Source organism: Danio rerio, chromosome 1 (genome assembly GCF_052040795.2).
Source record: "Danio rerio strain M-AB ecotype USA chromosome 1, GRCz13ab, whole genome shotgun sequence".
NCBI lineage: Eukaryota > Metazoa > Chordata > Actinopteri > Cypriniformes > Danionidae > Danio > Danio rerio.
In genome coordinates, this window is record NC_141021.1 from 8120001 (window position 1) to 8136517 (window position 16517).

The following is a 16517-nucleotide window of genomic DNA, read 5'->3' on the forward strand; positions in this document are numbered from 1 at the left end:
TCAGTTTTGATGCTTTGCTGATCTACACAGCTTTTCAAGTTTGCTTCTTTTTCAAGTTCTTTTAAGTTCTTGCTCTTTTTTAAAAAAGCTTTAGCTTTCCTTTTTGTAAATGTATTTTTTTCGGATGCAGATTTGTTCAAATGAGCAACTGGTTCCAAAGATATGATTATAATCAGAGTATTAAGATCAAAAGAACAAAATGCTTTTAATGCTATTTCAACTCAAAGGGACAATCAGGCTCTCAGGCTACTCTGGCGGGTTGAAAAAAAAAAAATATATATATATAACATGAAGACATAGAAACTGACATTGAAAAGAACAGGCTAAAAAAAAAAGGGTTTGTTGGCATATGCCGTGCATATCTGTTTTGTTCCAGAATATTGTAAGAAATGAAAAAAAAAATGCTGTGCATTAAAAGTACATTATCATTTGTTTAGAATTTAAAAAATGATTTATTTGGACAAATGTGAGGGGTACAAGTTTGCAAAGAGAGGAAAAAATAAATAAACATTTCTTGCAAATTCCTAATAAAATTGTTTGTTTCATTTAATTATTTATTCATTCATTTATTCATATGGACATTTTATTATTTTAATTATATTATGGTCTTTCATTAATAACTACTAACACATTTCCATTGATTCGCATCATCAAATAGACCTACAGTGCTTGCTATTTACCTAAAATTGACCTGTCAAGAGTTTCATAAATAATAGCTACCACAGTTACTAAATAATTCCCCATTCAGATGTTGTCAAAAAAACAATATTTATTTATTTATTTATTTATTTATTTATTTATTTATTTATTTATTTATTTATTTATTTATTTGTTTGTTTGTTTGTTTGTTTGTTTATTTATTTATTTATTTATTTATGTTTGTTTGTTGATTTGGGGGAAATGAGGTAGGCAAGTTTGGAAAGGGAGAAAAAATAAAATAAAATAAAATAAAATAAAATAAAATAAAATAAAATAAAATAAAATAAAATAAAATAAAATAAAAAACTTTGGTAAGTTAATTTGTTTATTTATTTATTTATTTATTTATTTATTTATTTATTTATTTATTTATTTATTTATTCATTCGTTTTGTTGTCGGTTTAGTCCCTTTATTAATCCGGGGTCGCCACAGCAGAATCAACCGCCAACTTTTTTACGTTTTTACGCAGCGGATGCCCTTCCAGCCGCAACCCATCTATGGGAAATTATTTTTTAATTTAATTTTTGTTTGACTATTTATTTATTTATTTGTTTGTTTGTTTGTTTGTTTGTTTGTTTATTTGTTTTTTTTGTTTGTTTGCTTGCTTGCTTGTTTGCTTTTATTGTTTATTTGTTAGCTTATTTGTTTGTGTAGGAATAAGCAATAGTATTGTGCATCTGTTATATTACCACTTCTGACTTTAAGATGTGTATATTTCCTTATAAGATAAACCAATAGATTTTGCATTGGCTTGATGTTGGATGAAAATCTGCAATGTTTGGATGTGAAATTGGCCTTCTTGCTCAGGACATTTGATTTCTTCCCATCCCAGATACTTTTTTCAGGACTTTATTGACAAGCTTTCCTCCTGTGCTCATCGAAAACTCTTTTTCTGAGGCCCTCAATGAAAGTATCAACAGCAGAAACAAATGAAAGCGGAATCGACAGCTCCTTAAGCCGTTTCCACTTTCATGGATTTGTACGGCTTTTCTTGTGTGTCTCTTTAGTTAACTGACCTAGATTTAGACTAATCACACTAGCATCTGATTGATATGCACAAATGCCTTCATTGCCATGCAGACAGTGCATATTATTTATAATGCATCCATGATCACTGGTTTGAGTCTCGGCTGGGCCCGTTGACATTTCTGTGTGGAGTTTGCATGTTCTCCCTGTGTTCGCGTTTCCCCCGCAGTCCCAAGGCTATAGGTGAATTGAATAAACTAAATTGGCCAGAGTGTATGTGTGAATGAGTGTGTATGGATGTTTCCCAGTTATGGGTTGCTGCTGGAAGGGCATCCAATGTGCAAAACGTTGGCTAGAAAGTTGGCGGTTCATTCCACTGTGGCGACCCCTAATCAACAAAAGGACTAAGCTGAAGGAAAATGAATAAATGAATGATAATGTGTCCATTAAATAGTTAATTGTAAGGCTGTGCTCTTGATGTTTTCCAGTGATGTTCGAGAGTTTGCCAACGGCTCGGTGTGTGTGGAGTGTGACAGCCAGTGTGAAAAAGCTGGAGAGAAAGGTTTAACCTGCCATGGCCCGGTAAGCAACTAAAAAGCTCTATATTTGTTGCTGGATTTTATTGGAATTCATTAAAACTTGAAATCATTGACATTGAAAACAGCATCAATTCCTTCTTTGTCTCTTCACAGCTTGATATTGCTTTTAGCACAAAACTGAGTGATATTGATTAGAAACAAATTACACTATCCACTTACAGTCTCAAAATAATTTATTCTCAGAATGTATCATCGTCAGGCTGTGTTAAATGATGCAAGGTCTGGCAAACCATGCTGTATTACATACTGTAGTTGCTTAATATTGTTGAAAAAGAGGTTGCGTGTTAGTGGTGTTTGACTTGATTGTTTAATCATTTTAAATGTTTATTGGTGCAATACACAAATCAAAATCAAACTACTTTATAAAATCTATTACATCGCAAAACAGCCTGCGTTTGTGCAATTGAGTTTTATTTAAAATTAAGTATTTTTGAGAGTGATTTGACAATAAAGTGTTATTAAAAATATCTCACAACTGAGTTTGTGATTTCTGTGTTGATTAAATGTAATATAGATTAGATTTATCTCTTTATATATAAATCTTTATGTTTGGTATTTATTTATTTACTTTTTTATTTATTTATAAATAGCTGAATGTATTTATTCCGATATTTATTTATTGTTATTTATTTATTAATTCAGTTATTTAAATGTTTGTTTATTTCATTTATTTATTTATTTATTTATTTATTTAATGATTTATTTATTTATTTAATAATTTATTCTGTTATTGTTTTGTTGTTATTTATTTATTTATTTATTCTTTCAGTTATTTAATTGTTTATTAATTAAAATATTTAATAATTTATTTTATTGATTGATTGATTGATTTATTTAATTATTTATTCCATTATTTGTTTGATGTTATTTATTTATTCATTAATTTAATCATTTATTTATTTATTCAGTCATTTATTTATTTATTTATTTATTTTTGCAGAAGAAGCAAGGGAACTGAATTTCTATTTTGGTTGTAGGACAATAAAATGGGTGAAAAAAAATTGCCATGTGTTTAGTTAAAAATTGATTAACCATAAAATACCTTAATACTTACCTTACCTTAATACTAAGATTCAGCAGGTATGCATGAAGTCATTTAATAACAACAACAACAAAAACTTTCACATTACTATTACATGTATAGTTAAAATCAAGTATTAATCTTGAAAAATATATCGGTTTTGAAAAAAAAAAAGCGCAAAACAAATCCGCAAAATTTTCATGAGGGAAAGATTTCTTGAAGGATCATGTGACACTGAAGACTGAGAAAAAAGTTCATTTACATGGACACAAATAATATGATTTTAATATGATTAAGAAAATACTCTGATTTAGAGTCTACCATATAAACAGTGTTTTTTGATTACCTTAACTCAAACTAAACAGAAATCGAATAAAGAGCGTGCCGATTTTAGTCTTTTTAAATCGATTTTAAGATCTAGATTTTAAATCTAGATTTTAAATCTATTTTTTAGTGCGGCACAGACACATAAACATTGCATATTACCATCATGTAGGATTTTCGCCGCATTTTGCGTCAGGATATTCCATACACACACAGCTGTTTGACACTATTGTCTGTATACCGAGTTAGAGAACGACTACAGACAAATGATAAGGGTTTTTATCCCCGTATGGTGTTCATTATCATATTCCATTAAAACAACACTCTCCTAGCAGTTCATACTCACATCCAATACCTCATTTTTTGTCACGAGGGGCATGAATTAAATGTTCCTAAATGAAAGTGAAAGTACCAAACTGCAGTTAAAGTCGACAAATTAACAATTAAACACCAGAAATAACATGAAACTAAGTAGGAAACAAGGATAGCACAGTGAGGTAATGACATTAATCGAATTATGTGCTATAACATGTAAAACGGGATCATGAAAAGAGCAGTCAAAAAGCAACTCATGTAAATACGTTGTCTTCTTCAGATTAAGGCAAATAATTAGATTAATGATGTCCATGTAAACATAGTCAATGTATTTTTAATTACAATAAATTCCATATAAACCCTATAATTTTGTAGGTGTAGTTTGAAAAATGGAAATGAGTTGCATCTAGGAACCATAAAACTCCTTTAGAGCTTCACAAGTTGTAGTTTTTGCATTTGAATCTGTTACATATTCACACACTAGAGAAAACAAGCATGAAAATACAAAACAACCAACACGTCCTTGAATTACATAAGTGAGTTTGTTTAACTAAATGCTTCCTTTCCGCATTTAAAGCAGTTCTTCGTTCTCTTGAGACGCTTCACATTTCCTAATCTCCCGTCTCTCATTACAGGGTCCAGATCACTGTGTGAAGTGTCTGCATCTCAAAGACGGGCCCAACTGTGTGGAGAAATGCCCTGACGGTCTGCAGGGAGCAAACAGCTTTATCTTCAAATATGCTGAGACCAACAACGAGTGCCATCCCTGCCACCCCAACTGCACCCAAGGGTACGACTGTTTGCTTGTGTTTGCACTTAAATCTATTTGTAAGCTTCTTTCCTTCCTTTAACTGCATCAAGCACAGTATGCCCAGAGCACTAACCTAATTGCCCATGTGGGTAAATCTATCGTGGTTAGTGCATTCAGTCTTAGACACATGGGCCTGGGGGATTTGAACAGGTTCCTGACTTCTCAGATCAGTGGCTTGCAACCGGTTTCGCTGCAGGACCCGCATTTTGTATCGGACATCGAGTGACAATCCAATGCAGAGCTACAATTGCTCACTGGACAGAAATATGTTTGATGCAATGTTTCTTAATGTTACATAGTATGCTAAACTGTCCGTTTTATTTGTAGAAATGATCATATTGTAGCTTGTGTTTGAAAGGGATGTGCTGATGCAGAATTGTTGGCCTACAATAATAACCAATAACTAGGGCCAGACAGAATCTGCAGATTTTTTTGCTATTTCTGTTGAGAATTTTGTAAATAATCTGAGGATTTATGCGGAAATTTTAGGAGTATCATACTGTAACTACAAACTTGATGTATGAAATAAAAAATAAAAAATTTAAACTATTATTGAATGTTTACAATGCAATTCCAATTAGATCCACTTATTTGGTAAACAAAGCAAGTCTCTCATATAATATTTCTACTAAAAGACAGAAAATGTTACTTTACAAACTGGATTGTAAATAAATCAAATGAACATTTCAATATTAATATTATTATAGCACAATGATATTAGTGAAATTAATTTAAAAACTAAATAAATATAAATCACACACATTTACACAAATAAATACATTGAGTCAATGATGGGCTAAAAATCTGTGGAAATCTGTAAAATTCACAGATTCTGTGTGGGCCTTCCAACAACTCTTTATTTTGATGCGTATAACAGAAACAGTATGTGCACTAATAACTACAAATCTTGAATCTAAATTCATAAATCTTAACTGCAGAAAACATAGATGCTGAGAAGAAATGTACATTTTATTAATATTTATATTGTTATATATATTTTTTACAACTTAAAAATGTATTTAAACTATAAATAAATATATAGTTACTTCTTTCTTAAACACTGTATATATATATATATATATATATATATATATATATATATATATATATATATATATATATATATATATATATATATATATATATATATATATAGGGATGCCACAATTCTCAATATGTTGAACAGTTCAGTACGACATACACAGTTCAATATGTGCTTGTGAATTGCGGCTTTCTCGGTTTTACGTTTAAATAATTTATGTGCGTTTTATATTTCCCCGCAAGTAAATATCCAATTACTATGCTCTAAAATTAGAGGATACTTAACTATTCCACACTTTAACATGGCGAGCGGCGGTGAAAGGAGGCAACAGTACGAGAAAGCGCCAGCGAAGTGAGGCAACAGTACGAGAAAGCGTGGCGTCTTTCAAATCTGCGTTGTGCAGACATTTCAGTTTTGTCGTTGAGTATAATGCCAATGAAAGAAAAAACTGTGAACAAAAAAAAACTGTGTTCAAGCATTGTTTTACACATGTATTATGATGACTTAACATCTGCAGCGCCATCACCCAGCAATATCACTGTTATTTACTGTTATTAAAACTATTATGTTTAAAAATGTTAAGTAGTCCGCTTTATTTTTTACACATATTATAGATGTTTTAGGGGTGTAAAACCACTCACTACACACTTTATTCTCAGACAGAAATGAACATTTTCACACTCTCTCAGTTCACACTTTTGTAGAAAAATAAGTCTAGTATTACAGAATGAAACTAAAGATCAAGACCTGTTGTCAGACATTTATTGCTGTCAGCAAAAGGCTCATAATCCGTTTTGCGACCCCCTTTACGGTGGGCTTGTTGCGGACACTTAAAAACTCTTTTTTCATCTTTATAGGAACTCACACTGATAGGTATCAAAGATTTGTGTTGAATTACCAAGCTGAACACATTCTGTACTTACATGAGACACGGAGGAGATTGAATGACAATGGTCTACAGCCAGTCAGGACGCAGAACATAATACGCTTAAAAAAAAAAAAGTGCATGTCAAATTGCACAAAAAAAATCTGTGAAACTGTGAGACAACGAACAGTAAATCATATTATAATGAGGGACCACTGTATATAAATACATAGCAATAACATTTTTCAAATTAGTTTGTTATATATAGTATTTTACTAATTTGCTAGTTTACTAATTGTTTGTTTTACTCATTGTTTACTAATCGCAAATTAAATAAATAAGTAAATATTAAAAAAAGGAATAAATAAAAAAAACAAACACATGAATAGAATTGGACCATAGGTGGTGCTATAACAGTTAAAACATGCTAAATGACCAAACATTGCAAAAAGAAATAGCTTAATTTAAGCTTTTTATTTCAAGTTTAAGGACAGATTGCAGATCTGTGCTCCTGAGGGAAAGTCATTGAAAGCAGACATTGAATTGTTGACATTGACAGCATGTGCTTAAGATACATGATAAGCTTCATGGCAAACACACCATTGCCAGTGCCTGGAGCCATACTGTAGCATTTTACATATTAAAATGAATATACTGTAATTATTAAAACATTTTAATTGAATCTTTTTGTGCCACACTGTTCCTTGTCTTATGCCAATTCAGACATATCATGCCAATTCAGACATCTCATCTCCAACAAATCATGTCCAGTTCTCTCCAAAATCCATTCTGATGATGTTTGGACTAGAAATGACTAAACAGATTTTTAATATTTGCTACCATTAACTGAGAATAAACCTTTAGAACCTTTCTGTATTATGTAAGCTCAGGCATTTTTTTTTATTATTAATATCTTTTGTTTACTAGCAGCACAAACTTTTCAGTAACTGCAAGTAACTGAGTTTCATGCTAATGCTATGTGTCTTAATGTTTTAATCTACCAGTGTTTTGAAATGAAACTCCAATACATGGTTTATAATTCAATTTGATGGCCTGTGTTTCAGCTGTACTGGACCCCGGATACAAGACTGTGTTGGCATGTTGGACAGGTAAGAGTTTCTTTGTGTGTGTGACAGATAAACAGACAGATACATAGAAATTTTTTTAAATAGTATTATAAATAATATAATAAATTATGTTTTAATGTTTATTGATAAATTAAAAAAATAAATAAATAAATAAACACCCTTTAAATTATCTTTAAATAAATAAATAAATAATGTCTATAAACATCCATTCAATTATATTTAAATAAATAAATGGAAAAACAGTAAATAAATAAATAAGCAAATAACATCTATAAACATTCATTAAATTATATTTAAATAAATAAATAAATAAATAAATGGAAAAACAAACAAACAAACAAGCAATACATAAATAAATAAATCATATAATATCTATAACCTTCCATTTGTTTACATTTAAATAAATAAATAAATAAATAAATAAATAAATGAATGAATGAATGAATGAATGAATGAATGAATGAATGAATAAATAAATAAATAAATAAATAAATAAATAAATAAATAAATAAATAAATAAATAAATAAATAAATAAATAAATATTTTATTATCTGGCATCGGTGATATGCATGATTGGGTTTGTGCCTAATTGGTTTAAGGGGAAAAAAAAGCAGACAGCATTACAACTTGTGTACATCTTCTTTTGATCTTCCAGGACTCCTCTGATTGCTGCTGGATTAATTGGGGGTCTCTTTGTAATAGTCATCATAGCTCTCAGTGTGGCTGTTTACATCCGCCGAAAGAGCATCAAGAAAAAAAGAGCCTTACGTCGATTCCTGGAAACCGAGGTAAGAGAGACCTTCAGACGAGAGTGTTCTCATCCACGTTTACTAAAACCAGTAAGCACTGACTAAAACTCAAACATACCATACATTATGCATCACGTCTTGTATCTCTTCTCTCTGTCACATTTCATCAAAATCCTTCCCATACCGCAGATTTTTGCATTCGTTTCATTTCTTGATAAGCTTCATGCTTAAAATAAAAAAAAATCCCCAGTCCACAGCACATAAAGTATTCAGTGGAGTAATCCTTCCCTAAATGCATGGCATGTTTGTTGGGTTAATGCATAGCCCTGTTGCCCTGAATGACTGTGCAGCCCATTAAAAAACATGGCCTGTCTTTGCTGGTTTGGATAATTTGCAGGTGGAGCATCAGTGTTATAGACAGCTGTCAGCCTGAGAACAGAACCTGTATCCAAAAGCTGACAGAGACACTTGCGCACTAGAATCCCCAAATCCATTTTAGCAAACCTGAGGTCTCTGTTCATGTAGAAAAGTGATGTGTGTTTGCCAAGAAGACAAGGAATAAGGAGACTTCCAGACCTCCCAGTCGCTCACAGTCCCTGTATTATGCTGTATCTTAAGATGGCCTATCATGCAAAAATTACTTTTATAAGGGGTTTAAACACAACAATGTGTAATTATAACCAGCTTTTAATTGAAAAAAAATTTGTTTATGTTTTTATAATCACACTTGATAAAAAATCACTTTGAAAAAGAAATACTTTGATTGACGTTCTCCTTTTGTACGTGTCACCAGAGGGGGAAAGCCCCGCCCAGTAGTGACCATCTTTCCCTCATTAGCATAGGACGTTAGTCTTGTTTTTGAATCTGACACAATGCTGACACAGGCATTTTTAGCTCCGCCCTCTTTTGAAAATCTCATTTGAATTTGAATTTAAAGCGACAGTCATCAAAATGGTGCAATTTAGATCAAGGCCTAAAAGGGTCAGATTCAAAGAGTGATAAAACATTATTTGTGGGGTAGTTAAATATCATTTTGATTAAAAGTAATTGTTTTTATGTTTAAAATATTATTTATTATTGTGTTTAAAGCTTTAGTCATTAATTAATTATTTTAAATGCTCGATTAATGCACAAGAAAGTTATTATTACAACAGTTCTGCAAACACGTTTTATACTATTTGAAATATATATATATATATATATATATATATATATATATATATATATATATATATATATATATATATATATATATATATATATATATATTATTTTTATTTTTTTGCACATGCTGTATAAGTTGTTAAGTGAATGGGGACGCTGACAAGGAAGTGAGGATCCAAAAGCAGGGTTTATTATACAGAGATGGTCAGGCAAGCAACAGTCAACACAGGGGCAAACAGATGTATGTAGGCAAATCCAGAAACGTAATCAAATACAGTACATAGGCAATATTCAGTGCAGGCAGGCAGCAGGCAACATAAACAAGCAAAACAACAAAGCAAAGGTCTAACACGGAAGGGAATATGACACTTGTATGTTGTGCTACTGACTCTAATGGCAATATGTTTTAAATTGTCTGTCATATGTTGCGACTTGACCCTGTTTGAAACATGCATATAGCACATATTTAAAATGAATATTTTTCTTTTTAAAAAGTCACCCAATGGATTGTTTGAGCTTTAGAAACTCATCCATTATTCACTGCCATTAAGTGAAGAGACAGTATATTATTTAAGATAACCCTGATTGTAATTGTATGAAAAAAGAAAGGTTTATATAGCTAGAATTGCTAGACAATATGATTGGATCATTTATGTTTTTGGGGAAAGAATCATTTTACCAAATACAGGCTGCATGTTTCTGCATCAAAGCCTTTTCAACACCTTTCCCTATATAGACTCTCATTTTACGAGCATACTTATTAATAATAGACCAGAAATTTACCTTTACTTCATCATAAATTAAATCTTTATAATAAGATTCAATCATCTGTACACTATCCTTTTACAGTGGACCTGAAATCCTTTATTTAGTTTGACAGATGTGTTCTCTTTCAGCACCACACGTCTGGACAGCTCCCTCTAATGCTCAGTCTAAATGCAGAATTTTAGCACCACATAGATGGACAGCTCCACATTTGTGCATTCAGTCTGTGGTTCCTTGTTTGTTTTGCAATGCGATTGATGGTCACAGTAACAGTTCGTCTTAATAGATGGATAACCAAATATACTTATTCACATATTGTTAGAATGGCACATATGCAGATTATTATTATTATTATTATTATTATTATTATTATTATTATTATTATTATTAGTAGTAGTAGTAGTAGTAGTAGTAGTAGTAGCAGTAGTAGTAGTATTAGTATTAGTTGTAGTAGTAGTATTAATAGTAGTAGTTTTAGTAGTAGTAGTAGTAGTAGTAGTAGTAGCAGTAGTAGTAGTATTAGTATTAGTTGTAGTAGTAGTAGTAGTACTAATAGTAGTAGTTTTAGTAGTAGTAGTAGTAGTAGTAGGGCTAACATTACTGGTTGTTGTTGTTGTTGTTGTTGTTGTTGTTGTTGTTGTTGTTGTTGTTGTTGTTGTTGTTAGTAATAGTCGTAGTAGCAGTAGTAGCAGTAGTAGAAGTAGGGTTAGTGTTGTTAGTAGTAGTAGTCGGGTTAGTGTTAGTGGTGCTGTTGTTGTTAATGGTAGTAGTAGTAGTAGGAGTTAGTGTTGCTGTAATTATTATTATTATTATTAGTAGTTGTAGTAGTAGTAGTAGTAGCAGTAGTAGTAGTATTAGTATTAGTTGTAGTAGTAGTAGTAGTATTAATAGTAGTAGTTTTAGTAGTAGTAGTAGTAGTAGGGCTAACATTACTGGTTGTTGTTGTTGTTGTTGTTGTTGTTGTTGTTGTTGTTGTTGTTGTTGTTAGTAATAGTCGTAGTAGCAGTAGTAGCAGTAGTAGAAGTAGGGTTAGTGTTGTTAGTAGTAGTAGTCGGGTTAGTGTTAGTGGTGCTGTTGTTGTTAATGGTAGTAGTAGTAGTAGGAGTTAGTGTTGTTGTAATTATTATTATTATTATTAGTAGTAGTAGCAGTAGTAGTAGTATTAGTTGTAGTAGTATGTAGTATTAATAGTAGTAGTTTTAGTAGTAGTAGTAGTAGTAGTAGTAGTAGTAGTAGTAGTAGTAGTAGTAGGAGTGTTTTGGTGTGGGGACAAAGTTGTAAAATTTAAAATAGAACCCTTTGCACATTCATATTGGGTTTTACAAACTTTGAAATGGGGTTTAGACCTGTCATATTTTGGTCTAGTCTGATCTATTTGAAGCATTTTCATCACTGGGTACATTTTTAATAATTTATATGTTCATTTCCCTCATGCTTATATTAACCAAAAACCTCTAAAATCGTATTTCCAAAACGGATCTTTAGTTTATTACTGAAAACAAACAAATCCAAGTCTTCCACACACACCTACACACAGTTATTTTTTTTTAATACAGCAAGCCAGCTCCAGCCCTAATGAAACTACAAATGCCACTTTGTATTTAGCAATTATGTCTGTGTAAATCCTCTTCAACCTTTCTCTCTCCTCTCTCTCATCTTCACCAGTGCAGTTCACTTCCCAACTGTTTGCTTTCCAAATATCTAGTATCATCCTTTTTTTTCCCCCTCCTGAGGCCCAATAACTTCTGCGTAAACAAACTTAATTCTGAAAATGTGGTTAAATGTGACTTCTAAGCGCTTATTTTGGAGTTGTGTGTGTTTGGAGTTGTGACTAATCTAAGACTGGATTGTTTGAGCAGTTGGTGGAGCCCTTGACGCCCAGCGGTGCAGCACCAAACCAGGCTCAGCTGCGCATCTTGAAGGAAACGGAACTCAAGAGGGTCAAGATTCTGGGAGCTGGAGCCTTTGGCATGGTCTATAAGGTAACGCTTTTACATTGGTTGTGGGTTGCTGTCTGCCTGTCAGAATGTGTTGCTTTATATGGTGTGAAAGGTTATTGACTGATTCTGATGCCTTCTTTAAAAGGGAATCTGGGTTCCAGAAGGGGAAACAGTGAAGATTCCTGTGGCCATAAAGATACTCAATGAAAGCACTGGACCAAAAGCCAATGTGGAGTTCATGGATGTGAGTAAACTACCTTAAAGTACTTTTACATACTATCTAAAAAAAGGTTGGTTTAATTCAATTTAATTTTGGGTAAAATATTGACAAAACCAACCACTAGGTTAATCAACTTTTTATTTTTATAATATTTATAATTCCAAATTTAAACCGACATTTGAGTTTGTTCATGTTTTACCCAATATTGAACTGAAATAACTCAGAATTTGTTTATAGTGTGTAAACATCTAAACTTTGTGTGCGTGTGTGTGTGTGGTCCTGGTATTTATCACATTGTGAGGACCATTATGTCTATTGAACGTTCCCATAAAACATGAAAACCCTACATTTCTCTCTCTCTTTGTGTATGTGTGTGTACCTTTTATTCACTATGGTGTGGTGACCAAATGTCCCCACAAGTATAGCAATAACAGTACATTTTGACCTCATGGGAAAAACGGACCATAAACCCCCAAAAATGTGTGTTTGGGCGTGTGTGCTTGCATGTGTGTGTGTATGTGTGCGTTTGTGTCTTTTGTATTCCTTACCCGACCAAATGTCCCCGAAAGTATAGGAATACCAGTACATTTTGATTCCCATGAGGAGAACTGGTTAATAATTGACCCAAAAGTAACTTATTTGAAAATGTGAATATTGTGAAAATGTGAATGTTGAAAATGCTGATTGTCTCCTCTAAGAGGTTTTGAGTTAGTGTTTGGGTAGGGGGTTGAATATACAGTTTGTACAGTATAAAAAGCATTATGTCTATGAGAAGTCCCCATAAAGATGGCTCTAAAGTGTGTGTGCTTGTTTGTATGTGTCCAGTTGAACAACAGCAACATTTTGAAGGCCTGAAAATGCAAAGTTTGTAAAGGGGTTTCAAGCAGTTTGCAAAAGAGCATTATATATGTTCCTTAAAATATTGAGCAGCATATCTGTATAAAATTAAAAATAAGAAATGTATATGCATCAATCTGATCACCAATTCAACATCTGAATGATCATGTGCTACTGGAGATTTAGCTTTGGCTTTGCAGTTATAAATTGTAGTTATAAATCCTATATTTATTAAAATAGTAAACATATATTTAAAATTGTATTCATATGTTTTTAATTATTTTAATTTTTTGTTATTTTATTTATTATTCTTTTATTTTATTTTTTATTCTTGTTTATCTAAAGCACTTTGAATTACCATTGTGTATACAATGTGCAATAGAAATAAGCTATAAAATGTAATTAAATTAAATCAAAAATAAATAAAATAAAATAAAATAAAGAAAAAGTATAAAATAATTAAATTAAAAATTAAACCAAAAAACTAAATAGAAAATAAAAAAAATATTAAAATTAAATTAAAAATAAATAAAATAAAAAAACATATACATATAACATATAAATACATGTTATATGTAAATATATAACATATAAATACATAAAATAAAAATAAAAACAATTAAATTAAATTAAATTAAAAATAAATAAAATAAAATAAGTAATTAAATAAAATAAAAAAATATGTAACAAATGTTTAAAAATAAAACTAAATCAATAAAATAAAATAAACTAAACAAAAATAAAATAAAATAAAATAAAATAAAATAAAATAAAATAAAATAAAGGCGATGCAGTGGCACAGTAGGTAGTGCTGTCGCCTCACAGCAAGAAGGTTGCTGGGTCGCTGGTTCGATCCTCGGCTCAGTTGGCGTTTCTGTGTGGAGTTTGCATGTTCTCCCTGCATTCGCGTGGGTTTCCTCCACAGTCCAAAGACATGCAGTACAGGTGGGTAGGCTAAATTGTCCGTAGTGTATGAGTGTGTCTGTGAATGTGTGTGTGTCAGAGATGGGTTGCGGCTGGAAGGGCATCCGTTACGTAAAAATGTACTGGATAAGTTGGCGGTTCATTCCGTTGTGGCGATCCCAGATTAATAAATGGACTAAGCAGACAAGTAAATTAAATTAAATTAAATTAAATTAAATTAAATTAAATTAAATTAAATTAAATTAAGTACACATTACCTTTATACTGTAATTTCTTGTAAATGTTGTATTGTTAAGATCATATCCAATAGGTTGTTTCAGTTTAATAGCCTTACGTTCAATTCTTTCCTATTCCAATTCCTTTTTACACCATTAACATTCCTAAATGCATCACATTACAGGTATAAAATGCATTATAAATGTCATCTATCTTGCCTTTTAAACGTAAAGAAATGAAAAGAACTGAATGCATGATGTGCCAAAAGCAAATTCCAACAACAGCATCAGCCACATATCACTATACATCTCCTTTTTTTTCCAAGCCAGTCTTTCGTTCCCCCTGTTTTGCTCTCCTGAGTTTCAGCAAGAGGTCAGGCTCCTTTAAAAAGCCATCAAAACGCAGCATCATGTGCTGCGGCTGCCAGGGAATTCCTTCTGCATGTTTGTGTTGCTGTTATCTGTGCACATACATAAGCAGGCAGGCTGATGCTGAGCTGCTCATGAAAGATCCATATTCACCCCTGCCTCTCTCTGATATAACGCATAAATATGTATGTACTGTATGTGCATTTATAAAGATGTTTCTCTTTATGAAACATGTGGAAAACTGAGATAGACAGTCACTGAGGTCATTTGGACTGTAAGTGAGAATACAGTAGACTTGTTATCTTTTGTATAGGGCTTGTGCCAATGGTAATTTAGATTTATATATTATACATCTTGTAATAATAAGTCAGGGTTTTTTACATCTACATTTGTACTACTTGTATATTAAAATTTGTATTTAAACAACTGAATTGGGGTGGCTCAGTGGTTACATACATTTTGTATAGCATAACAATTGTTAGGTCTATAGAAATTCTGTGTGTGTCCAGCAACATTGTGCAATTATTATGTAATTTCAGTGATCGGATCTCTTGTATCCCTGTCCACCAGGAGGCGCTGATCATGGCCAGTATGGAGCATCCTCATCTGGTGCGTCTTTTAGGGGTCTGCTTGAGTCCCACTATTCAGCTGGTCACTCAGCTCATGCCCCACGGCTGCCTGCTGGACTACGTTCATGAACACCAGGACAACATCGGCTCACAGCTGCTGCTCAACTGGTGTGTGCAGATCGCAAAGGTAAGACTTGGGATTTCACAGCCAGTAAACATCCATGGAAATACTGCCTTGACTTTTGGCTTCAAAAAATGTCTATTTAGAATGTATGTTTATTTGTGAGGTGACTATCTATTTGGATGCGGCTGTTGATTTTTCGGCTAGACTAATAGCCTTCAGGCTGGACAAAGGCAAAAAAATGTCCCAAGGAAATTACATTATATCCAAGTATATTGCATATGTTCAGTTTTAGAACAAATGCAGAATGCAGAGAACAGAATGTTCATTCTAGCTTTGGTCATTAAGCAATACTGAGTCTGAACTACATGTATCCTCACAACACAACACTCACACAAGTTTTTTTACTCAAAAATCATAATAAAATTAGACCTGGATAAGCTCTAATGTGGCAAGATGAAATATATATTTTCATTACACTTTTTTCATCAAAGTTTCTAAATATTTTTAATATTTCTAAAGTTTTTTCTTAATCTAATGCTCCAATTTTGGATTTCTCAAAAAAATATTGTATAAATTGAATGACCTTAATAATAGTTTTTAATAGAATATGTAACTTGAAATGGTTAATTATGTAATTGTGCACAGCAATAGACAGTAAGTTAATATACATACAGTACATAAACGGTTAAAAAATTTTTTTAACTTTCGCATAAATTTAAGTGTATAATCTTTCTATTTCTAACTATACCTGGTGCCTAAAATATTATTTTAACAAATATATCCATTTAATAAATATGTTTTGTTCAAAAGCACCAAAACATATAACCCATATTCACTGAGAAATTGATAAAACTATTGTTTTAAAATGGGCTGTACTCAATTATGTTGAGCACTGTACATATATAAACA

The 16517-nt window shown here is 31.8% G+C and overlaps 1 protein-coding gene across 1 annotated transcript in view; it reads left to right on the plus strand.

The window, feature by feature from the left end:
• The window catches only part of erbb4a (erb-b2 receptor tyrosine kinase 4a), a 267096-nt gene that overhangs the window by 213952 nt on the left and 36627 nt on the right, over window positions 1-16517 (plus strand). Inside the window, 7 exon segments of the mRNA NM_001143751.3 lie at window positions 2155-2248; window positions 4561-4715; window positions 7708-7752; window positions 8388-8520; window positions 12270-12392; window positions 12496-12594; window positions 15486-15671. Coding sequence (NP_001137223.2) covers window positions 2155-2248; window positions 4561-4715; window positions 7708-7752; window positions 8388-8520; window positions 12270-12392; window positions 12496-12594; window positions 15486-15671 — 835 coding nt within the window.